The sequence below is a fragment of the Aplidium turbinatum genome, chromosome 7 (genome assembly GCF_918807975.1).
Source record: "Aplidium turbinatum chromosome 7, kaAplTurb1.1, whole genome shotgun sequence".
NCBI classification, from domain to species: domain Eukaryota; kingdom Metazoa; phylum Chordata; class Ascidiacea; order Aplousobranchia; family Polyclinidae; genus Aplidium; species Aplidium turbinatum.
Window position 1 is genome coordinate 10,189,035 of NC_137478.1, and position 26,343 is coordinate 10,215,377.

Here is a 26,343-nt window from a genome sequence, read left to right on the forward strand (position 1 = left end):
GTGTAGAAAAAGGTAGAAGCGACAAAACGCGAACGTTAAAACGTGCTTGTGACCGAAGTAAGTAATTGAGTTGAAAGAACTTTGGCACGGTCGCAACACCTTCAGAAAAATTTAAGAAATAAAGGGAAAATAAAAAAAGAAAATGTTACAAAAAAAAGTCATGTTTAATGTCTATAAGTTAGTACTTTTGAATAGTTAAAATGATTAGTTTGGATCAACAAATGTGTGGCCTACAGCTTGGATTGAAAGGAAATTATCGGGTACCGTAGCCTAGTTATCCCGACCAGCTGAAATTGTTGTTTTTACATCGTTTTAACGTCGCTAAACGTTGAAATCGTGTAGAAAAGAGAACTTTGCTGACTAGGATACGTTGAAACTAGGAAACATTCACAGAAGCCCTTCGATTTGTTCCAAGAACCCATTTAGCCTAACAGTTCATTTGTACATTGATTCAACGTCTGCATACATTATCTTAAAAATGCATAATCTTAAAAATGCAACGTATCGAAGGGCTTCTGTGAATGCTTCTCAGTTTCAACCGTTACGTATCCTAGTCGTCAAAGTTCTTTTTTCTACACGATTTCAACGTTTAGCGACGTTAAAACGATAGACCACACATTTAGTTAGCCTTTTCATTCTGTTACTACAATGTAAAAATGAACTGTTAGGCTAACTGGGTTCTTGGAACAAATTTTTGCTGGTAGGGATAACTAGGCTACGGTACCCGATAATTTCCTTTCAATCCAATCTGTAGGCCACATATTTGTTGATCCAAACTAAGCATTTTAACTAATTAAAAGTACTAACTTATAGATATAAACATGATTTTTTTTTGTAACATTTTTTTTTTTATTTTTCCTTCACATCTTAAATTTTTCTGAAGGTGTTGCGACCGTGCCAAATTTCTTTCAACTCAATAACTTACTTCGGTCACAAGCACGTTTTAACGTTCGCGTTTTGTCGCTTCCACCTTAAAAACAACTGAACGGACATGACGAATTCAAGCACGTTTTAGCGTTTGCGTTTTATCGCTTCTACCTTTGCTATGTTGACGTGTATTGTTTTTGATATGATGGTCAGAAATAAAAACAACTCAACTGACGTGACGATTTTTAATTTAATAGTTCAAACATTTTATTTTTATTCCTTTCCGCACGATTTCAACGTTTAACGATGTGAAAACAGTTAGGCTACGGTACCCGATAATTCCTTTTCAAAAATAAAATTTCAAAAACTCGCCGAATAGGGCACTCGCCGAAAAAGGCTCTCGCCGAATAGGGAACTCGCCGAATCGGATTAGCCGAATCGGACTCGCCGAAACGGGCCATTCCGCCGAGTAACTGCCTGTGCACCTGGTAGGATAGACTAAATCGAGGAAGACAAAATCAAACAAACGTTCAAAAGGACGTTGGTTGGCCACCTATCAAGAAAACGTTGCTGTGGAATTGTTGGCAAGGCACTTAAATTCATGCATAGGTAGACAAAAAGACTGACTTCCTTGCCTTCCCGCCTACTTAATCTAAACCTTTGGTTTCGCTTATAAGCTTGGGTACGACAAAAACGCACCATCAGTAGCTAAAGTGGTTTTGCCGAAGCTGAGACAAAACCTCAGAAGTATGCATTTGTGAGGCGTTTATATTTCAAATTTCATCCAGGAAGTTCTGCCAAAACTGAAGTCTCTTACCAACAAAACGGAGATTCTTCGAGAAGTTTTATCTTGTCAACTTCCCGTCTATATGTCCATCATAGGAGAAGACTACAAACGAAGCAGCAGTTTAAGCAACTTAATGCTACAATTTCTTGAAAAGGTGAGAATTGGATTTACAATGTGAGAGGTGCTTTTATATGGCGCTGTTGTCATTGTGTTAGAAAATACTACTTGTGGGTATCTTTTGCTAAACTGCAATTTTAAAGCAGTATTTGAGTGGTTCTTTATTTCATGGAGTGAGGTATTTTGAGTGTAGTTGTAGGAAAAGACTTCTATGCAAAGTGCCGTATGAATGTTTTTTTGCAAAAAAATTCGTTAGGCGCAAACTTATTCAAATAAATCTTATCTAAAAGCGAAACTCAATCTATTGCAAAAGCTTATCTAAATAATTTTGCGAAGCATTTGATAGTAGAATTTCCAACCATGTTGCCTACAATACATTGTAGCTTTGTGTGCTTGCAGGGATTTTGTCATTCTGATGAACAGATCAAGATTTGTGCTTTCAAAGCATGGAGTAGCTTGATAGAATGTTTTGCAAGTAATAAAGGTACAAATTGTATGTTGTGTAAAATTTAAATTGACCTAAAATTCAAGGAAACTGTTTTTCTAAATATATAATGAATTCCAATATTGCTAAGTAAAAATTTGTTGTCGGAGTATGACGAGATGCTGTGGCGAGAGCAGTATTTAGGCAATACTGGAGTGGAGTCTGTTCGACACCAAACGAAGACATGCAGCTGTTATGTGATAAGAGACAACCAATGGCTTCCTTTCTGCCTGTCTAATCCCAATCTTCCACATCATGCATTTCCTTGCACAAGAAAAATATCAAACTAAACTTGACACAGTTGACACTTACCAAACTTCACACTTATCAAACAACATTTCCAACTTTTATATTAAATTAGGGGTAGGCTGTACATATGGTTAAAAAAGTTATCATTCTGGATCATTTTGGTGACACCCCTATTTTGAAGTATCTTGTCTCCTGAGCATTTTAAGCCATAATTCAATAAATTTGTAGAAAAACTGAGGCAGTGCCGGCAAAAACGGTGTCCAGAATGCATAAAATCGAAAATGACACTTTTAACGTTAATAATGCATTTAATACAGTATATAATGTCGCCATATGCCAGCAATTGGCTTTACTGTTTACAATGGTGATATTCAGGATGGGCATTGTTTACAGCAGTGGTTCTCAAAGGGGACGGTATCGGCCCCCGGAGGGGGGGGGTTTTGATTTTGCAAGGGGGGTATGATTACCTCGGCTTAAGGGTAAACGATTTCGTCAAAGAGCTCGTATCTTCGTGGTAGCATTTCCTACCTCATACTTGGTGGAAAAGGGATTCATCTGTGTTGTTCTGCTACATACCAAACAGCGAAACCCACTTGACAAGTTGACATATCTAATATCCATAAGAGGTGATCTTCGAATGTTTCTCACTGGCTTTACACTGGATGTGAAGAAACTGGCACTTTGTCACCAAGCCCAGGATTCATACTGACTACCAGTAGGCCTATAAGGCTCGCAAATATATGTTTGCTTTTCATCAAATAAAGTTACTACTTACTAGTCTTTAAAACCCTTACAGCCTGTTTCACCCTAAAAGGATGAAAATGACACTAAAAGGGTGAAAACAGAAATATAATTATCTTTGAATAAGGACCTTCTGATGATCCCCCTTTTAGGGTAAAACAGGCTTTAAGAGTTTTAGAGACTGGTAACTAGCCTATATTTGATGTAATTATATCGCTCTGCTTGGCTTTTTGCTTTGCATTGAGCCCTTTTTGTAGTACTGTATTAATAGTATTTATTGTTTTATAGTCGCTTTTCGTAATTGGTAATTAATCGTTTTTGTTGGGGGGTAGTAAAATTTTGCCAGTTCATGAAAAGGTTGAGAAACACTGGTTTACAGTCTTGCAAACTCGAGGAGAGTATTAGAGCCGCACTTTCGCCTGCACTCATGTAATTACTCCGCCAGATTCCAACTAGACTTACGCAAAAGTGATATTTTTTACTTAAATAAACAAATATAGACTCTCGCCATTATTTAAAGCACGCTTGACTCTTTCCCCACTAAAGACGAATTTGCCAGCCTGGTTAACATAGTAAAAATATCGGATTCACTACTAGCAATGCCCACTGTGCTACTGCAAGCAATCAATGTCTGTGGTAGTATTTAATAAGTACCGGTATACTGTTCTGTTTGCTAGTTATAGCCTACTGATTCATGATAATAGTACTACGTAGCAAACTACTTGTAGTAAAATGCTATGAATAATCCCTCAATGATGTGGCAGTTATCCAAGAGAAATGTCATATTCCTTCCTGACATATCCCATGAACCAAGTATATTACATGGCATTATCTGTGAGACGCAGCACATTGAACATCAGGCCTGCTTGGATATCTCCACCTCTGATTCACACTTTCATTGTTATGACTTTCCCTTTCTAAATGTTCAATTGTTTAAGTTGTATCACCATTGTTCTTCATACAAATTCCAAGATGCCAATTTCTTTTGTTCCCAGCATCCCAAATTACAATGCACGGCTCATTTACCGCAATATCAACATCTTCGTTCCTGGATCGTTGTAGATTAGCATCTCCCAGTTCTTGATTAATTATCATTGTCATATGTAAAATGCAATGCAGTCAATATGTCTTCTTCTAATGGAATTTCTAGAAGGTCACTCACGGAGTCACATTGTTTAGTTAAAATCAAAGTCAGGTTCAGTTTCGCCTTGTTCTTCCGTGTTAATCGGATTTACTTTGAACAAATTTGGCCCAGTCACTCCACCACTCGTCCAGTCACTCGGATTCCTGTGGCAGTGAATATTTTGTTGGAGCAGCTTGCTGATCTTTTGGCCAATGATCGACATGGAGAATATTAGCATTGCTGAATATTGAACGGAGAATATTGAATATTAGCCAAGGCAGTGTGCAAGTCCGGTAATATTTGTACAAGCTCTGTTTGAGTGTTTTTTCCAACCATATTTAACATTGGAAGTGTGAAACGGTAAGAAACCCATGCACTTTCAATCCCAACACAACAAAGTCACTCTGCAAATATATGCGAAAAGCTTGCACCAATTGAGTATTCGACTTTGTGCTTTCGAGCAATGACTTATATTCCGGAATGTGATACAAGATCGTTGCTGCTGTGCATCCAAGCTTCCCAAATCTCCTCTCCTTGAATTGGCTATGCTTCTTCGATTTTCCAGATTCAACAACCTTGTCAAACAATTCGAATTGTGATGACTTATGACCATCATTCACTGCCAGTTTAGATAGAGCTTCCAAAGCAGCAAATGCAACACTCTTGCTGGAGGGGAGAAATGATTTTAATGCGGGTATGTGAGCAATAAAATCTTCCGCATATAGAGTTTTTGTTCGTTTTCCAACATTACATTTAAATTACCACGATCGAAGACTTTGCAAGTATGACTGACGCAACGCAAATGCAAAGGTATATGGTTTGACCCTAGCGTAGCTGCAATGGATTCCTCGATGCCAAGATTTCTGCTGACATAATCTGTCTTTATTGAAGTACCGTAACTTTTTCCCATAGGTCAATTGGTGAAACATTTCTATTGCTTGCCAAACACAATCGATGTAACTGCTCCACAATTAATCTTGTTATATTTTCTCTGGTTTCCACCGCAAAAGATAGAGGTCTTAATCGAAATGGTTTACCACCACTGAACTTCATTATTATGGATATTGCAAGGGTACAATTTTTCTTGCTTTGAATCACTTGTAAATGTTTTATACCATCAATGACTCGTAGAGAAGGCAACACATGCTTGTAGGATTCATAGTCCGTTGATAGACGAGATGTTTTTGACATAGTTCCATCTGTTGGAGGCACATATCCTGGAACATCATCGACCTTGAGGCAATATGTATGGTTGTAAAAAGTCATTAAGATGGTTTTGAAAGCTTGCCGTGATTGCTTAAATGTGATGCCCGCTTTGCTACATGTGGTTGCAAGTACCGATTTAAATATCTGAAGTGAAATTGCAAACTTTGCGTAATGCGTATGGGTGTGTACTTTTCTCAAGACTACATTTGGCTTTTTGGCCTGAAATCTGGGATTTTTCATAGTGTGCAATCCGAAACACTGTTTTTGCCGGCACTGCCGGGAAAATAACTCAAATGACCCAGTTGAGGTCTTAAAACAATCAGCTGAGCATACTGAATAACTTGAAGGTGTCACCAATTGACTTTGAGATACCCCATATGTATAGCCTACCCCTAATTAAATCACGTCTACGTATATTGTAAAAAAGTAATAATTTTTTAGTAAGCACTTAGACCAAAGTGATACGTATTTTTGCAGTAGATATTTTTCTCTTTTTTAGTTTGTTGCGTAGGCTATATGCATTTTATTTTTTCAGATCTCCTAGCTTCACCAAAATATTGTAAACTTTTCACTCAACCATTGAAGCTGAAATTGAAAAGTAAAGCATTGACCAGAGCTTTGATTGAATCAATGTGGAAACTTGCCGTGTGTCTGGATGACATTCTGCCAGAGTTGTTTGAAACGGTTTGTGATTATTTTGATCTCCAACTGCATGCAAGACGTCTCGGTCTATTGTGGCGAACGGAATCGCACAAGAGATAATTGTACAACACCACACTCGTTTTCTGCACTGACAAATTAAAGTTGCTATTTACAATGCCTCATAGAAGACAGTTCATGAAAATAATTCACGCTGTTAAGAGCGTTTACCCGAAGCTTAATTGATGTCAGTTCGGTGTTTCTACTGTACTGTACAAGATACCCTACCAATACCATTCTGCAGCTCAAGATAGAGAGCTATACAACAAGTGAAAGCAAACACTTGGAGCAGATTCCCCAATGCCCATATCAACCAGTCACTCGTTTTCTTCAAGAGCATTCTTTATGCTAAAAACAAAGTTTAGGTTTCTTACTTTTTCTTCCATTAAATCCAAGTTGTTAATCATCAAGCATGAACGTATACTCGACAAGTCAAAATAACACGCAGAAAAGCTGTGCTTGCTGTCTATGACAATTTTATTTTTTCAGCTTTGTGTTCCCTTGCTTGAGGTGTGCTTTGGAGGGCCAAAGACAATGCAGCCAAGGTACTGTTTTGTTTGAATGGACGTCTGCAATAGTTACCATTATTTTTTAATAACATTTGGTTAATGTAAGGTTATTACGGAGAAATGTACAACATCAATGATGTTAGCTTAGATAAAAGATTATATTTCACTACAGTATAAGCTTAATTGCTAAACTTAATTCTTTTTTAAATTTTAGACGATCTTCTGGTCGTCTTTCCGTGTCCAAGCACTTAAGTCCGTACGAGAGCATCCAAGTGCTTGGAGCTGAAATGTTGGCTCGCTTGTTATTGGCTACGACTCAACAACTAAACCATAAGTTCACTTTAGGTGAGAATTTTGCTTGCCTTTTTAATGGTTTATTTAAGCAATCTTTAACAAGTAAAAAACTTTCTGAAGCTGGGGTTAGGTTATTTTGTTTTACAACAATTCTATTTCTAAATAAATAACCTACAGCAGGGATTACCAACTGGCGGGCCGCATGCGGCCCGTGGAAGGTATCCGCCCACAAGTATAACCAAAAATACTTTTCTTGAGGAGTTAAAGAGCATGAAGGCAAAAAATACTTTTCGGGAAGCATATTTTCGCTTTGCATACCGTACGATTCCACCGACCGACCAATCGGATTGTTGTTCTAGGAGGGGGTCGATTAAAGTTATTCCAATGCGATGTCCAGCCACACTGTCCCAGTGGTTGATTAAAACGTCTGTTTTCGAATTTCGAAATTGTCTGTGAGCATAGGGTTGCTTATTTTAAGTTTGTAAATGTCACGTAAACCCTAGTGTGCGTTTGATGTTTATTGTGTTTCACGAGCAGTGTTCCCTTTATGCAAGTTTGTAGGCAAAATAGGTCGGTGTGCCAACTCAATTTATAATAAATTGGCAAAATATTATATGTTTCTCGGCAGTCGAGTGTAGCAGGAACTCAGCTATAGACACGTGTTTCGCCCATGAGGCTGGGCTCAGTCATTTAAAGACTTTTTCTGGTTGTATTATGAAAACATTTAACTTAGTACTGCAAAATGTTGTTAATCATCAATTTTTACCATGCTGATAAGCACCGCAAGTGACAGTTGGCTAGTAATCAAAGAAAGACGGTTTTATAGACTCTCACAAAAATGATGAAAAACCAACTCATTGCTTTTTTAGAGAGAAGACTGTTCATGAATTACGATGGAAACGTTTTTTCGTTAATTTCCACAAGCGTTTGTTTCATGGTGCTTGGTTTCTTTTTCCCTGTTATTGGAGCCTATTTTTCGCTGCTGATACGTTTGCAGGTCATTATAGTTGCCTGTGTTGCGATGTGTCAAACATTTCCTTGTTTACTGAAGCTGTTAATTGCAACTTGCAAGATATCTTTTGTAAAGCGAAATAACAACACCATACTCTTGCTTGGCATGAATATTCTGATGAAACCGCTTGCCTCGCTACAAGTGCTCAAAACAAGTGGCCTCATTTATTAGGCATTGTTAAAGAAGTCAAAAGTGCTGTTAAAGGAGCTTGGCGTGGCAGTAGCGTTGTTCGACTAATTTTGTTGCTGCGGTATTCCAAGATAAATATTAACAGCATGTAACGTGGGATACTGGGTACGAATTTCGAAATTCAACCTACCTAAAATTTTATTAGTGCGGCCCGCCACAGCTCTCCTTAGTACCAATGTGGCCCGCGTGCAAAAAAGGTTGGTGACCTCTGCACCTGCAAGCGTTGGAAGTTTACCATAACTTTCGTAGGTAAAACAATTTTGTTTTGTGAATGTAATTCAATTGATGAAGTCAGTTTAATGCTTTTGTGTGGCTCATATTGCGGGTTATATTTTGAGTCCATGTTTGTGCTGTACCATGTTCTATAATTTGTAGCAACATCTAAAAAATAATTTTTAACCAGCAAGAGATGTTCAATTTCTTAAACTGTTAAGGGACATTGGAAGACATAAACTGCATATTGCTTCATTCACTGGCGCCGACTTACGGGGTTATCGGGTGGCAGCCACCCCTTTTAGGTTACATTACTTACTGCAAATAAATGTCATTTGAACGGACGTTTAAATTTTTTTATTATTATTGGTTTTCGCTTCAAGTCAACGTAAAGCAAGAGGTGAACCAATACAGTATTGCGAAGAAAATGATTGTTTTTGTCACAAGCATGATACTCGCTCAACATCAAGCAAGCTACGTAAATATTACGCAACACGTGGCTACGAGTTTTTTCCTTGTTGTTGTTGCGATCGTTTTATTTGTTATTTGTCATCAGTCATTGTTACATTTACAATGGGATTTATTAATCAATAAAATACGATCTTTCCATTGCCTCCCTCAAAAATTGTTTTTGAAAATTTTTAAACTGCTTATAATACCGCTATAAATTATGGTAAAAGTAAAGGTCCCATACTCAGATACTGAGCTTTGGGGAATGAGAAGATAAGGTTCTCATCAGTGGCGGCTCGTGGTCTTAAAACCTGGGGGGGCTGCATCCAGTAATTTTGAAAGGGGGTGGTTTAGAAGGCCGGCGGACGAAGCCCGACGGCGCCTTCGCCAAAGGCGACACCCATCGGCGGGGGGTCTGGGGGGCCTCCCCCAGAAAATTTTGAAAAATTACTTTGAATTTGGTGCATTCTGAGAGCATTTTCAACAAAAATGTGGGTATAAATATTCCTGTAAAATGGTGCTGTCCGGTGGCACAAAAGGATAAAATCATGTTTTCTTGGGCATTTTTTGGTAATAAAGCTAAGTCTTTATGATTTTTTGTTGCTAATTCCTGGCTGAGTTTTATTTGAATGTTTGGTATTGGCAAAACTCGCTCTTTTAATGCAGTTTTGTATAAAATTAGGCAAACTTTGTTCTAGAAACATAGAGACTGAAAGCATCATTCTTACTATCGTGACGTCACACGCGTGCCAACCCCCCCTCTCCTGGCTACGCCACTGGCTGCATCAACCAGTAACCTAATATAAATAATTATAAACCTGTACCGGACACCGATTTTCTAAGTGTACAAACCTGTAGCCTATCACATATTTGAAGCTGGATTACAAACAATTAGCTTTCGTCTATGTCACTTTTAATGTATAGGCTACAGTTACGAAAAAACGTTCAAGTTTAGTTCAGTTGTTTTTATTTCTGACCATCACAGCAAAAAACAATACGCGTCAACATAGCAAAGGTCGAGAAAAAGGTCAAAGCGACAAAACGCGAACGTTAAAACGTGCTTGTGACCGAACTAAGTTATTAAGTTGAAAGAAATTTGGCACGGTCGCACTCGCAGCACCTTCAGAAAAATTTAGGATAGAAAGGAAAATAAAAATAAAATGTTACAAAAAATAAAAACAGCCAATAATTTTATAGCTTGAGGTGATATTTTCAAGAATTGTATAAATAAACATTTGCTGTGAAGATCGGCTATGGTGCGTTATCAAGAGTGCTGATGGTCGTGAGTGGAACACATCTTAATGCGTTTAGATCATAGCAAAGAAGAGCAAGGCAGGCAAAGAAAACCCCACAAAGAAATCCTACCACGGGCAAAGCCATTTGAAGCGCAACGCACCAGGCCTTGCGCGACTCACAAAACAGTTGCAACTTGTCGACACGACACAATGACAAAAACAAACAAATAAAATTTTGGGTAAAAAATATTATGTTAGTTTTAGGTAAAAAGTATTATTGCTTAGTAGTACAGCACGGCCACATATTAACCTAATTCTTTTTTGCCGGTGACGTTTATAACAGCCCATAGGCGATAAGAAAACAGCAGTGGCTCCACATAATTGGCAAGCTATAGGCCTAATGTATCTACTTTTCTCTTAATGCAGTCACATTCTAGAACAGGTTGCAAAGGTTCAATCATTTGACGAAAATTAAGCAAGTACTAGAAATAATCGAACAGGTCTACTCTTCAAAACCTTAACACAAATGAAAAAAATGATATCTACGCCAAATTATACAGGCTCTTTAAAACCATCTCCCCCCCAAAAAAAAAACATGTCTTATCTTTGTTTATACAGGGTGATCAAGCCAAGTGTAGACAAATATTTGTTGAAATAACAGTACATGCAAGCAGGAAAAAAAAATGCACATATAAAGAAAAATACAAAGAAAAGTATAAATAAACAAAGTGTACTCTTATTTTTCAATATGTCCTCCCTTTGCCTTCACCAAACGCCTTAGTCCGTTGTGCACTTGACTGCATGAGGCACGTATGGTGTCTGATGATATTTTTTCCCAACAAGTGCGCAAATTTTCCTTTGATTTCTAAGTTTTAGCCTATGATTCCGTGGGATATCTTCTTTATTCTTTGCATAAATACGGTCATTTTGATGATTATGCACAGCCTGGACAGTGAATAACTTTTCGTCTTTTCAAAGAACTGGTGGCTGCGTGCCATCACCAAGTTTGTCCAAAAGAACCTTTCCTCTCTCCAATCTTTTGGTTTTTACAGCTTGTGAGAGTAACTGAACTTTGGTTTTCTTGTATGGTGATAGTTGCAGATCATGTTTTAGGACATTTTGCATGGTTCCATAACTCACTCCAGCCTCTGATGCCAGTTTTCGAATGCTTCTCTTAGGATTTCTTCTCATTTTTTCCCTGGTGTTTTGGATTAATTTTGGAGTTCTTATACTGCATTTTGGGGTGCTTCGTACCTTGGGAAGAGTCGAGCATGTCTCTTTCAAGTGTTTTAGAGCCTTATAAACCCCACACCTGCTAACACGAGCCTTCAAACTTTTGCATATTTCACTGGGGGTCTTCCCTGCTATGAACAATTCTTGAATAGTTGCATTTATTGTGCTCATTACAAACATAATTCTAAAATCTTTATCCTGAAATGAAAACGGTTTATTTAGTCAATATTTATTATAGCTATATGCCTACACAAAGGAAATGTCAATTTTCCATTTCAGTAAGGTATATTTTGAACAATCAAAATCTGTCTTCACTTGGCTTGATCACCCTGTAAATCCTCTAAATAAGGTACCGGTACTAAGAACCCCAACAGGGCTCCAGGTCAACAAAATTGTGTGGATTGTGGTCAATAAGATTGACTACAACTACAATCCAATGAATTGGATAACTTACAATAAATTGTGTGGCATATATAGGTTACAATATTACACAACGGGTTCTTGTCAGGGCTGAATGAGTTAAAAAGAGTTTGTTCCTTGAAGAGAGAAGTTGACATAGGAATAAAAGAGAGAAATATTTTACTTAAAAATGAAGTCTATTCTACGGGATTTTGAAGTTGCAAAATGGTTAATTATTTTCTCATTGAAGTCTTTTGTCTCCGTAATCATTCTGTTTTCAATTGAAACCATTGCAAGGGCAGCCAATCTTTGTGTAGTCATGGTACTACGCAAGAATGTTTTGATTCGTTTTAATGTAGAAAAACAACGCTCGGCTTCAGCTGTTGTCATCGGAATTGTGATCAAGATTTTAATTAGTTTTGTAAGTTCTGGAAAAGTAGCCAATAAGTTATTATCTATCAAAAGTGCAAACAATCCTACCAAATTATCTGTCTTGCATAAATCTTCCCTAATATACAGAACTTGTAACTCTGCTTTTAATATAGGTTTGTCCAGCATGGGATACGCCTCTACACATTTTTGCAAAGAACTTTCAGGAAACTGTTGACTGTAGCTGTGTGCGTTATTTAGTCTCAACAGCTTACTCGCTTCCAAATGCCCTGTAAACTGGAATCTTTCAGAGCATTGCATCAAAATAACATCACACACTTCTTTAGCTTCATTAACTCTGCTGACAAGTCTTCTTTTATTTGGGTTAGAAATTGTTAAAGGCATGGGTCCATCTCTGACCTTTTGTATAACTGAATAGAATGCCTGTAGAGAACTATGTGCACTTACAGAATCAATTGACTGTGATTGAAACTGTGAGGACAATATTTCAACATGAGGCATTACTTTTGAGAAAAAGTCTAACCAAAACAAAAATTCGTCATCATTTAACATTCTTCTTATTCCAGCAGCTGCATGGCCAGTACTATTAGAATGAGACATCTCCAAATTACTGCAACATTCAAGGAGTGCTTCCTTTGACTCATACACTGCATTCACGGTTCTACTTTTGAAATTCCATCGTGTGTTCGATGGTCTAGGGATTCTTCGATTGCTTACTTCTTCTAAAGCTGTCATTCTTTGTGGTGAATTTGAAAAATATGCTGGTATTCCTGATAAACTGTTAAAAAAAACTCTGACACTACTGTTTTGTGATGTTGCTTTCTGCAACATTAAATTCAACTGATGAGCATAACGGTGAATGAAGTGGGCATTTGGATATTTTTCTTTAATTTTTACCTGGACACCATTGCGTATACCACTTAGAGCAGCTGCTCCATCATATGTTTGGGCTATCAGTTTGTATTTATCATTGCCAATTAATTCATTTATCTCCTTCAAAAGCACTGAAGAAAGTGACTCAGCAGTCAAACTAACTGGATTAAAAAATCCCCAGAACCTTTCTACAGGCACACCATTCTTCTCGTATCTTAACACAATCACCATTTGTGACTTGTCAAAAACATCAGTGGTTTCATCACACATTATTGCTAAGTAGTCTGAATTACAGATTTCATTTTTAATTATTACCTTGCATATAGACAAAATTGACTCCAAAATATCATTCTGAATTGACTTTGATGTGCCTTTGAAGACAGTTGAAGAGTTAAAATGAGCCTCAAAGCTTGAATCAAATTGACATGCAAAATGAATTAAGCCTCGAAATACACCAGGGTGTTTAGATGATGTGGATGTTTCATCATGTCCTCTTAGAGGAAGTTCAAATTTTCCACAGAATTTAACACAGTCAATAATTTTTGATAGCACCAACCTGTTTTTAGACACTTGCTCATTGTGCTTAGCAACTGCTAGCTTGTAGCCTGAATCAATTTCACACAATATGTTCACTTTTCCTAACATAGACAAGTCGACCATATTGTTCATATGCGTAGCTGAAGACTTGTGTATATTAATTTTTCTAGGAAGTTTCTTCAAATTTGTTATTCCATTCTTGGTCCAGACAGCCTCACCACCAAACAGGATGCACGGAAAGCAATACAATGCATTTTCATCACTACAACCACATATCCATTCATACTGATCATAAACCTTGGCATCAAATTTTCTTACATAAACTTTTCCTCTACTTTTACCCTCTTGCGTAATTGATAAAATTGGTGTTGGTCTTCCTCTGGTTTTAACATCAGTTTTCTCGTGTAGTGTAAGTTGAAAAAATTTTAGTTGTTTCAAACTGGTTACTGAATTAGCCATGATTTTAAAAACTCCTGAGTACACCTAAAAAATTGTTCCCCAACCCCAAGTAAACTTAAATGAGGTAAGAATGTTACCATAGAGTAGGGATACATTGAACAAACATTGAAAATTTTAACTTGGTTACCAGGGATGTTTTTGTTTGTCGTATCCAGGCTTACACCCGGTGGTTGAAGATTTAGATTAAGCGGATGGGAAGGCAAGGAAGCCAATCTTCGTGTCCACCTTCAGGCATGCCTTTAAGTGTCCTGCCACAGACACAGCTGCATGCTCTTGAGCGGTGTCGAACCGGCGCCCTCTCGATTGCCGTTCCAGTGTTCTCACCACTCGGCTATGCAGCCAACGTTACCAGGGATAAGAATAGGCTATAATCAGCAATCAACTTTGTAAAACTCTTACACTTTAAATAGAACTAAACTACATCATGTGTATAGAACTCAATACAATAATGTGAGTATGCAACTTTGTGCTAATTTAAAGCCAAGTAGACTAGAACTTCACACATCTAATTATTAAAAAAAAAGTTTTTCAGTGGTGTCCTTTTACTAGGCTATACTATATAACCCCTTTAGCTCTACATACGATGCCTTAAAATGGCTACAGTTAACATCTAAATCATGCCTACCTATAAGTCTTATTTGAAAATATCACAGCCTAATAATTCTTTTCAAAAAAATAATTACAGTAATTGGCTTTACTTCTCATCAAAACCAGTCTGTCTCAGTGACTTCTCAAAACACAGATCAAGTAAAGTAACCAACGATCCATTTACCTAATCACCGATAGCTTCCACACGCTTACCCTAAAGATTTACGAAAACCAAAGTTGGAATCCCTGACGAGGGTCTGTTCTATTTGCAGTCCCCACTGCGCTTGTTCAGTGATGCTAGAAAACTTTTTTCTGAAAAACCTACGTCATTAAAAAAGAACAAGCGACACCGGACCTGCAGAATTTGCAGGACCAGAGTTGCCAATTAATTTTTTTATTACAAAAAAAAATTAATTTAAGAATTTTTTAATTCTTCAAGCGAAATAAATTAAAAAAACATGGCAAAACAACTATATGTATTATAATTCACATATGCATAAAAATGTTGGGGGGCTGCAGTCCCGCAGTCCCTTATGACGAGCCGCCACTGGTTCTCATTATACTAAGCCTTCGGCACTAAGGAGAGTAGGGTGGCCAGTTCCTTTCTCTCGGCCGCCTTTACTTCAGCAACTACGCCCACCCAATTTATTACACCCTGGGTAGAGGTGGGCGGTGTTTTTCAACAACCAGCTGAAGCCGTGAGTCGAACCAGGTTTGCATAATTGGAAAGCCAACGCCTTATCCGTTGCACCATCCCACCGCCATAAATTATGACAGCTATAAAATACTTGGAAATAAAATTATCTCGATGATTGATAGCTCCACCCCCTAAATGAATATATATTTTCAAATTTCATTAAAAAAAGGCAATTTTCGAAACTTTTTGAGTTTCGTTTAAAAACTGCACTTAGTAAAGTAGCAGTTTTAACGTTCTGCAAATTTACACGTTTACATGATTCTATTCGAGGAAAGCTACACCTACAGTACTAGGGTGCACACAATGCCGTCATGTCAATCGATTTTTATGTAGATTGGTGAAAATGTTCTATTTGATGGGAAAACAGCTTCTGTGAAGTTTGGTGATGATCGGACTATGTCTATGTGGGCAACCGATGACATGGAATTTAGGTTGATATCGCCATGACACCGTGTTGAATTTAGGGTTGCTATTTGCAATAAGTGAAAAAAAGTCTCGACTTGACAGTAGCTCCAGTGAGGACGATAAGTCGTTAGCCTCATATATACCAGACTCTAAGCCAAATAAAAGATTTCATGAAAGAGTGGTGAAGTCCGGAACAGAAGCCTTCATTCCTCATGATATACTTACTTCCCCGAGACTGGTGTCATAGCTACACGACTGAAAATGACACCTGCACAGCAAGTCGCCTTTAGTGAGGCATTTGTAAAGGAAGCTGGGGGTGATGCTTCAAAAGTTTCTACATCATATTTACAATCGGCTAAGGTCAGATGTGTAGTGAACAAAAAAATAGCTGGTGAAATTAAGAAATCCTGGATCCCACCGACCTTTGCCTCTGTTCACTGGGATGGGAAGAGCTTACCCATTCTTCAAAACAAATACGAAAAAGAAGAGAGATTGGTCATCGCCATTGGCAAGTTCTCTGATGAACTGAAGTTACTGGGAACACCTGCTTATCAATCTGGTATGGAAGAGCGAGCTGGCGAAATCATATCAAGACTGACCTTAGAGTTACTCCAAGAATGGCAATGCTCTGAAAAAGTTGTGAGTATGGTATTTGACACAACCTCATCAAACACTGGACACTTGACTGCTATCCAAAATCAGGCGCGTCTTGAACGTGCACTATTCTGGGCAGGTTGTTCTCATCATATTGGTGAGTTGATAGTGGGACATGTATTTGAGAACTTGAAGATAGATGTCAGCAAGTCACCAGAAGTAACTTTATTTACCAGAATTCGTAAAAAATGGAATTATATTTCACATGACATCAATCAACCACTCAACTACTTTGACATTTCCAAGCTCCCAAAAGAAGCACACAAGTATGTTTTGAAATGGAAAGATAAACTGATTTGTTTATCAAAGCAGAAAGCCAAGTTCTTGAGGGATGACTATAAAGAGATGATAAATTTGTGTGTGTCATACTTAACTCCAGCCACTGGCGCCGACTTACGGGGTACCCGCTATGGCGGGGTGGCAGCCACCCCGTTTAGGTTACATTACTTACTGCAAATAACTGTAATTTGAACGAAAGTTTAAATCTTTTTTTGATCATTGGTTTTCGCTTCAAGTCAACGTGAAGCAAGAGGTGAACCAATACAGTATTGCGAACAAAATGATTGTTTTGTCACAAGCATGATACTAGCGAAACATCAAGCAAGCTACGTGAAGATTACGCAACACGTGGCTGCAAATTTTTTCCTTGTTGTTGTTGCGATCGTTTTGTTTGTTACTTGTCATAAGTCATTGTTACGTTAGGTTTACAATGGGATTTATTAATCAATAAAATACGATCTTTCTATTGCCTCCCTCAAAAATCTTTTTTGAAATTTTTTAAACTGCTTATAATATCGCTATAAATCATGACAGCTATAAAATACTTGGAAATAAACTTATCTGGATGATTGATAGCTCCACTCCCTAATTGAATATCTATTTTCAAATTTCATTAAAAAAATGCAATTTTCGAAACTTTTTGAGTTTTATTTAAATAGTGCACTTAGTAAAGTAGCAGTTTTAACGTTCTGCAAATTTACACGTTTATATGATTATATTCCAGGAAAGTTACACCCCCTGCCAATTCCCAATAATGAAAGCAACCTTTTTCAATTACTCAAGATTTTGCATTTTGAATTATTTTCCGATTTCAATTGTAGTGTACTGTCATCTACTTCATGCTTTAATTTCTACTTTGTTATCTACTTCATGCAATAATATTGCGTGTCAATGCGTGACAAACTGTGAGGCGGGAATTTATTGGTCTGACATACTGTAGGAGTTGCTTGTTACATCATAGAAAAGATTACGAAAAGTCGTCCTGTAAAAGTCTGAGGCGAGAATTTATTGGTCTGACATAGGAGTTGCTTATTACATCATAGAAAATAAAGAAGACATAAACCTAACGCTTCTGCGTCTGGAATTGCAACAGCTGGAAAGTTTTCAACAGCAAACAGATTCTTGTTTCAACTATGTCGCAACTGCTTGATCTATTTGCAAGCAATGAAACAATTTCATTAATGCTTCCAAACGTGGTCTGCGTTGTGAAAATATACTTATCGTTGCCTTCCACCACCTGCGAGGCGGGGTGATCATTTAGTGCACTTTCAGGCACATAAAAACCTACTTGCGATCTACCATGATGCAACAGCGATTGAACCACGTCGTAATTTTAAATGTTTATCAAGCTGAAGCTTCACGGTTACAACTTGACCAGTTGATTAGCAGTTGGATTGACAGAGCTGCTGTTCGCAAAAATACTTTTGCCAAATGTTAAGTGTCAGACCAGCAACGTAATAATAAAATTCACGACATACCTCCTGTGCTTTGTTTTAAAGTTGCTTTGTAAATTGTCGAGCTACAAATCAGGTGTGAAAAGACAATTGCATCTACGAAACACGCTTAGTAAAAATCAAACAAAAACATGCAGTTTGATAGTTTTTAGGTTGCCATATTGTGCTACCGCCACCCCGTGCAAAAATAAAAGTCGGCGCCTATGACTCCAGCCACACAGGTAAAATTCCTGTGTCCTGGAGCTGTGCATAAGGCCAGGTGGATGGCCAAGTTGATTTATGCATTAAAACTTGTTCTACTGGAGGATCAAATTGCAGCTCTGCCGAAGGGAACTGTCATGACAACTTCTCAGGCCACCAAGATTAGAGATTTTGTGAACGTTGTCTCACTTGTGTACTGTACCTGGTGGTTTAGATGCAGTGTAGCCACTGATGCACCTTTGAATAGCTTACAGTTATATATAGACATTCTGAAGTACAAAGCCATCAACAGCATCATATCAGACAGTGCTGCACGATGTCTCAAACGACATTTGTGGTACTTGTCCAGTGAATTTGTTCCTACATCTTCATTCAGTTCTAAAGTGAGCAATGCAGATAAGCGTCAAATAGCTGACAGACTTCTCAATTTAAAACCGGCGGAACCACTTGCTGCTCCAACTAGACGTTTCGGCACCAGGTACGGAAAACCTACATTTCCGGACTCCATTAAGCTAGACTCCAAACTTTCAGACTTTGTTGATGTAAACTCATGTTTTTTTTCTCATCTTTAAGAATTAAAGATGAATTCCTTGTTTTATCGGTCAAAGATCGGGAGTTGTGCAAGGCCTATCAAGAAGCTAAATGCAATGTTAGAGCTATAAATGTTACCAATGATATTGCTGAGAGAGGCGTGAAACTCAGTACTGATTTTTTAAATAGTGCAAGAATTGAAGAAAATTACCAAAACACACTCCAAGTAGTGGAGAATGCGAGAAAAATGACACTTAATTTGTGAGAGAAAAAAAAGAACTCTTCAAACAATGAAAATGTATCATTGTGTATCAATTGTGTACTGTACCTTAATGTGTATTTTTCTTCTATCTATAATTATGTGTACCGTAAAACAGCACAACTTTGCACAAAATTTGTGAGTTAAAGTTTGACCACAATATGGTCTTAATATTTTATTGGATTTGTCTAATGGATAATATTTAACAGTATTATTCATTAGATAAATCCTATAAAACATGAAGACCATATTGTAGTCACACTTTAACTCACAAATTTTGGGCAAAGTTGTCCATCCGGGCAAAGTTGTGCTACAGTAGAATTCGCCTATAGTGACACCTGAAGGGACCGCATAGTCAAAATAATTACATGAATGCATGTATTTTGTATGAGGTTATATACAGTAATTGTACAATTTTTGTTACTTTTTCGGAAATTATGGGATTTTTTGATAGTGGTGTTGCCCACATAGACATTCACCAATCTCACTGATATTTGGCCCAGCATAGTTACTCATCTAATCGAACAAACAGGGGAATCTACAAATAAATCGGGTAAAAAAAATTCAAAAAAGTCGGCATTGTGTGCACCCTAACCTACACCCCTGCCAATTCCCAATAATAAAAGCAACCTTTTTCAATTACTCAAGATTTTGCATTTTGAATTATTTTCCGATTTCAATTGTAGTGTACTGTCATCTACTTCATGCTTTAATTTCTACTTTGTTATCTACTTCATGCAGTAATATTGCGTGTCAATGCGTGACAGACTGTGAGGCGGGAATTTATTGGTCTGACATAGGAGTTGCTTGTTAGATCATAGAAAAGATTACGAAAAGTCGTCCTGTAAAAGTCTGAGGCGGGAATTTATTGGTCTGACATAGGAGTTGCTTGTTACATCATAGAAAAAATTACAAAATGTCCAGTAAAAGTTTTCGCCGACATTCCAGTTTTATTCAGCTTAAAGTGCAACTGCACGATCGAATTGGCTAGAATTCATTGCCAAGACATCCGGTACCTGTTGAAAAACTCACTTCCTTCGAATTGAGGCCCACAGCCGGGAAACCGACCCTTTTCCCACGCTCTCTAGCGCTTCTCTTTCACGCTACCTGGAAGTGGCTAACTCGTCAACGCCACCTAGTGATATGACGTCAGTTGGAGTCGAACTTAGTGGAGACTAAACTAGCCGAGATAGGCTTGGTTGCTAGTGAATGCGCAAATTTATAAGGCATCCATATTATAATGAAGACGCATCTTTCAGCCAGCATTATACAAATTTAGTTGTTCATGCCTGTGTGCCAGGAATGGTTTGCGAAGCCCATCGCCGAAGGCTAGTTTCGTAGATTACAACAGCCAAACTTGGTTATATCGAAAACATTTTGTATTGTATTGTAGGACATAGTACAGTCGACTATCATGCGATAACGCTTTAGCATTCATTGGGAATTCGGATCATTTTGTATTTATGAGCTTTTCTAATAGAAAATATGTTCTCACATCAAACATTAGTAAGCTTAGTTTTATATAAAGAAATTTGCAGTCAAGGATTCGATGAAACAATGAGTCACCTACAAGTCAGCACTTGTAAACTGAGTAAATGGCACTTGAGTAAGTGATAACCGAGCTAGCAACATTTCAGCAAGTGGCTAAAAGTTAGTGAATGATGAAACTGAGAAAGTAACAACTGATCTAGCCAAACCTTGGCATGTCACAACTCAACAAATTTAGTTTAGCAAGTGATGACCAAGCAAGTCCGATGCTACGTGAAAATCTCAACAAATAAGAAGAGTATATTTTTACGTTGAATTGCTTTTTTGGTCTTTTGAGTTTTCACGTTCCTTTACATCTTTTTCGCCTCTCTCACCCTGGCCTGATGTCTACCAAAGTGATTGATGAAGTTATCTTAATTGATTACCATTATGTAATCACCCTATTTCTGGTTTCAATTTGGTTGTTCTTAGGTGTCACAATCAATGTGCAAAGCCTCGCGTCGGGCTGCTTTGCGTCTTGACAGAATGTGCTGTTTTTATTATGGAATTCTTGAGCGGTATGTTATTATCGGTCAATGACCAGTAGTAACCTCTAATTGTGAAGTCGTTGTTCTGCAACGTAATTCTAGATTATTCTGTATCTGGAACGTTCTGTTGTTTTCACAATTGCCAATATCGTTTGTCATGATGTCACAAGGTTGTTTACGAATGGACCTCTGATTACGAAATCGTTATTATGTAAGAATCTTCTAGCGAACGTGACATTCTTTAGACTTCTATAAGCTTCTGCTTGTTGACATTTATTGCAACTTGACAGAACAATGTGACGTTACGTAACCTTCTCGATGTTACTGGACTGAACAACCAACTATAAATAGTGGTGTAGTTTGTGTAATGGTTATTCTGAGATTATGATTATTATGGTGATTATTATGAGTTGATTATGAGAGTTGTGCTATGAGTTGTGGATTGGTAGTTGATGCAGAAATTAGAGTTATTTGAGAAGCCGTTCGTTAAAGTTCTTCAAGAAGTCAGATTATCATTTCGCTAGTAGAATTATTCGACATTTAATTGACTGCTTTTCGGTTGACCCATCAAACTACGTCATTGAATCTTTCCAAGTCTTTTTCCTGGTAAGAGATAGAAAGAAATCGTGACATTAGGACGTCAAGTTGTTAATTTTGACGAAACCTTTTCTAGCTTTTCATGTATGGTTTGTATGGAATATGTGTTGAAATTAAAACAAATTGATTGTTTTGGAATTTCTACAGTAATTTAAAATACGTCGTGCGTTTACGATCAATACAAAATGGGGTCAATACTACGGCAATTGATGAGTTGTTGATAGTTATATGTTGTGACAAAACGATCTTTCCTTTGAAAAAGGGTTAATTTTGTGTGTTTTTGTTGTTTTTTTTGCAGAACCTCTTCGCAAACCATTTTTCGGCTCACCATCCATCTTTGCAAGGTTTCATTCAACTTTTTTGCCAACAGTATGTGACACCATCTGCCATCTCAATAAACTATTGCCAGGTGTGTTAGACGTAATAGAAAACGCCATTTCACTATACAATACATTAAAAGAAAAATTATCTTCATCTATTCATATCACTTTTTTTCTAACATCTCATTCATTCATACTTTTCGACACGTTATATTATATTTTGTAAATTTAGTTTTAGCAGTGGGTATAAAAATACCTGATTATATTTTGTATAATTTCTTACCACCTGATTATATTTGAATTTGTGTAGTTTTGCGACAAGCTTTTGCAACAATACGTAATCAAAATATAACTATCAAATCATTGCTCACTAGTTTCATTTTTGTTTAAATTTTAACCATTTCTTACAAAACTAATTCTTTACAGTTGAATTTTTATGGGAACTGTGGAATGTTGTATTGAAATGTACGCAAGAAACTGTATCCCGAAAACGAGATGTTGAAATGTTTAAAAGCCTCTACCAAGCTGCCCAACGTATTGTCAAAGCGAATATATCGGCTCAGTTTCTTTTAGTAAGTATTTGGCGTTACATCTGGTTTAATGGGTAAAAGAATGTTTTTTATGGACATTTCTTTCTTTCATTATTTCATACCTGACGTTATAAACTTAAGATCCTTTCAAAGAGCGGGATGTATTTTTTCACTGAAAACAACTGATATCGTAAAACTGAAGCTGTTTTAACAAAAAAATATCAACCGCTTTGATGAGACAGTTTGGCTTAATCAGTTTCGCAGGACCAGAAGGATTTTTTGGATCGAATCTGTTAAGTTTGATTTTGTCAATTCGTTTTATTTTTTGGTTGTGTTTTACCTTTAAATGCCTCAATACACCTCCAAATGTCACCTGCCTGGCCGAGTGGTGACAACACCCGTCCGCCTTTTGCAAGACGTCGGTTTAACCAAGGCGTTGGTTTAACCCCAAGGGGAAAGCACGTGACTGTATCTTTGGCAAGACACTAATGAAAGTAGACACGATGGCTGACCGCCTATCGACGACTCAGTCTTGATCTTAAACCATCAGGTTTAACCAAGATACAATGCACTGCAAAATTATAAATTCTTCACTTTGAGTTTGCAACTTCAACATGAGGTCATAATGCATTGAAATACGATGTAATAATCAGGACTGCGTAGCCGCAATAAAAGAGGTCTGGCTCTAGCTCCTGAAAGAATATAAAGACGAATGTCCAAAATAAGTATCTGCGTTCTTTAGAATTAAATGCAATGAAGTTTATTTTTAAACATTGCCCTTTAGAACAACGACAAATATGAGAAATATAGACAGTGTGGTAACTATGCTTATTGCTTATATATACTGAAAGTAATTCGTGTGAAGTAGCAAATCCGCTTCCTAGCCTACGTACATACTGTAGGTTCGATTAACTGGTTTTATGTGCCATGTCTCCTGATAGTACTTAGCTACGTAAAAACTTCTCGATATTGTGTGACTTCATAATTTTCGTTTCATTTCCCCCTCCCCCCAGCAGGTGGCTACTGTACTAGCCTTGCCTGTGACTAACTGCATATTACTACACATCACTCACCACACGAAACACCCACTGTAGTTGCTCGTTATATATTTCCCTACCAACTAGCGAAAATCATTCGTATTTTTTATTGATTCCACGTTTAGATACGTTTAATGTACGGCATGATTTGTATGTATGATTGTGCTGGTTGATCTTTGACGAAACAGTCCGCTCAGTAAAAAATGTGCCATAGTCGGTTAGTTCTCATAGTTTCTTCTCTTGTCACATACTGTAACTGTAGATTTAATAAAATTAACTCATGAGTTTCTTAGCCAAAACTGGAGGCTGAGCTGTTATATTTTTTGTGTCTCCGACTCTACAGCTAGCAGAGTTAAAGGCTCTGGCTCCGAGGTAAGCAGAGTTAACGGCTCCACAGCAAGCTGAGTTGAAGGGACCGGCTCTGTAGCTCTGGTAACGAATAAGCTCTGTGTTGTTGTTTTTTTGCTTGTATCATATGTACATATGTATCATATGTACATAGGGAAATGTACATATATACATATGTACATAAAAAATTTATTTTATTTATTTATTATTTATTTATTATATTATTTATTTATTTTGATTCTATTTGAATAAGACCTTCTGATGATCCGTTAGGTGAAACAATTTGTAAAGGCTTCAGATAGTAATAACTACATTTGATTTACATATGTACATATGTACATATGTACGTATGTATCATATGTATCACTTGTATCACTTGTATTGTATCAATAAATACAGTTACCAAAAATAGCTGTTTTTTTTATGTAACATTACCATGCCCGCAGTTGACTTTCATCTGATATTAGTTTTTTGTTGCAGTCTGTTGTGAAGAGCTTAACGGATTTTCCAAGTAAAATCCTAAATTCCAGTCTGCTCTACTTCTCGGACACTGCTGTTGGCGTCATGCACGGCACCCCAGTCATCACTGTGTTACAACTTCTTTTGTCTCCTCAAGTTTGCAAGGACAACTTAAACGATCCAAAGTAATCATTACACTGTTTAAATCTACTTTTTACACTGTTTGATAATACTTCAATTTTTGAAGTAAATATATTCATTACGTTCAGAAGTGATTAATTGTTTCTGTCGTGTGATATAAAAGAGCAAATTTTTTGAGTGTTTAAAACAGCACTGCTGTGATTACTTGTAAAATACTGGTCTTCGCTTTTTCGTTTTACTGTAATTAACATCAAATAAGCTAAAATGATCAAGCTGAAATATTCCATTTTGTTTTTAACTATCCAAAGTTTATTCATTCATGTTGGGCGGTAATTACAACTTAGAAAAGCTTGGCATGACAACAGCAAAATGCTTTTGATATTATTATTATACTTAATGGCGTGTGTTGCTTGATTCGTTTGCTCATAACTTAAGATACCATGCCAACAGCTAACACTTTGTCATAGATTTTTTGATTGTGCCAAGTCAATCATTGCCTGTGGGATGGAACGTCAAATGGCATTGTTAGAATTCATACGATCGGTGATCAAACATATCTCTACTGATGATGCAATATTTTTGAAAATTTGGGTTGTTTTATCGGACCAAATTACTAAGTCTATGCTAAAGGTAAGTAATAAGTAAAAGATGATAGTGACAGTATTATCTCAGTCTACACAAACCACTCCGCAGTATAAAGCATCTGATCTCCAATTCTCCATGAATGCCGACTCTAAGCAATGGCTAACCAATGGGTGCGACCGTGCGACAAACCAAGATTTGCGACAACTGAAGAATTAGAAGACAAGAATTAAAATGCGCCTGTTCAGATTCTTGGGAAATTGACTAAATTTGCAGCATATTGTAGTAGCTGCAAGTTTGAATTCACCAAAAAACATTTACACATTCAACTGCTCGATGTACAGAATTGTGGTTGATTGATACGCCCATGGAGGCCAAGTTATAGACATAGCAGTCGACCACGTGATCAACCGAAATGCTGCATCATTGTCAATTAATAAATGACGATCAAGTTCGCTATTTTAATCTGGAGTCTGTACATTTGGGTCCACGTCTTTTAGGCGCAGACAGATAGGCGCGCACACTGTGGCGTCTGGATATTTAGGTGCGGAGCACTGTGGCCCCCGTTCATCTAGGTGCTATTCTTAGTAAAGTCTTCAGATTGTATCAGCTTGGCAGGTAGGGAAATGCTTTTCACACAAAATGTTATATTGAACAGAAAAATATGTTGTTTTGTTATGCGCGTGTGGACATGAGGTGCGAGACAACGCTCTACTACTCTTGATATTAGCACATTTCCACAGGACATTTGCTATGCATCCTGAACACAGGTTGCAGCCAGATGGAAACTTTACTTAATCTGTTATCTTTCGCAATTACTTCTACTCGGGATGGACTGGTCGTGTGGCGAGTTCGTATGAGACAACGCTCTACTACATGAATACATTTCTAAAGGAGATATAAACCCTGGCTACAAGTTGCAAGCATAATGGTGCGACTTTGCTCGTTATTAAACCTAGTCGGGGTTTTGACGGAAAACTAAGTTACTCTTCACTCTAGCCTACCACCCGCTTGAATATAGGCTACGGTATATTTTTTACTGATGTTTAGTGTAGTTATTATTTAACTCACTAAAAGTGAACGAAGTCATGATCGGAAACTTGAATAATTTATTGATAAAGCTTTCGCCGACGCAAACCTGGATTAACAGTTCAAATAAATGCCAAACATGCGCATTAAA

The 26,343-nt window shown here is 37.3% G+C and overlaps 1 protein-coding gene across 1 annotated transcript in view; it reads left to right on the forward strand.

The window, feature by feature from the left end:
- Positions 1–26,343, forward strand: part of LOC145774265 (uncharacterized) — a 104,945-nt gene that overhangs the window by 57,911 nt on the left and 20,691 nt on the right. The window contains exons 6-14 of the mRNA XM_082585462.1: positions 1,656–1,808; positions 2,171–2,255; positions 6,110–6,258; positions 6,763–6,818; positions 6,997–7,127; positions 22,045–22,155; positions 22,493–22,638; positions 24,462–24,625; positions 25,049–25,211. Of these exons, the coding sequence (XP_082441588.1) occupies positions 1,656–1,808; positions 2,171–2,255; positions 6,110–6,258; positions 6,763–6,818; positions 6,997–7,127; positions 22,045–22,155; positions 22,493–22,638; positions 24,462–24,625; positions 25,049–25,211 (1,158 nt within the window). The remainder of the gene's footprint in view (positions 1–1,655; positions 1,809–2,170; positions 2,256–6,109; positions 6,259–6,762; positions 6,819–6,996; positions 7,128–22,044; positions 22,156–22,492; positions 22,639–24,461; positions 24,626–25,048; positions 25,212–26,343) is intronic.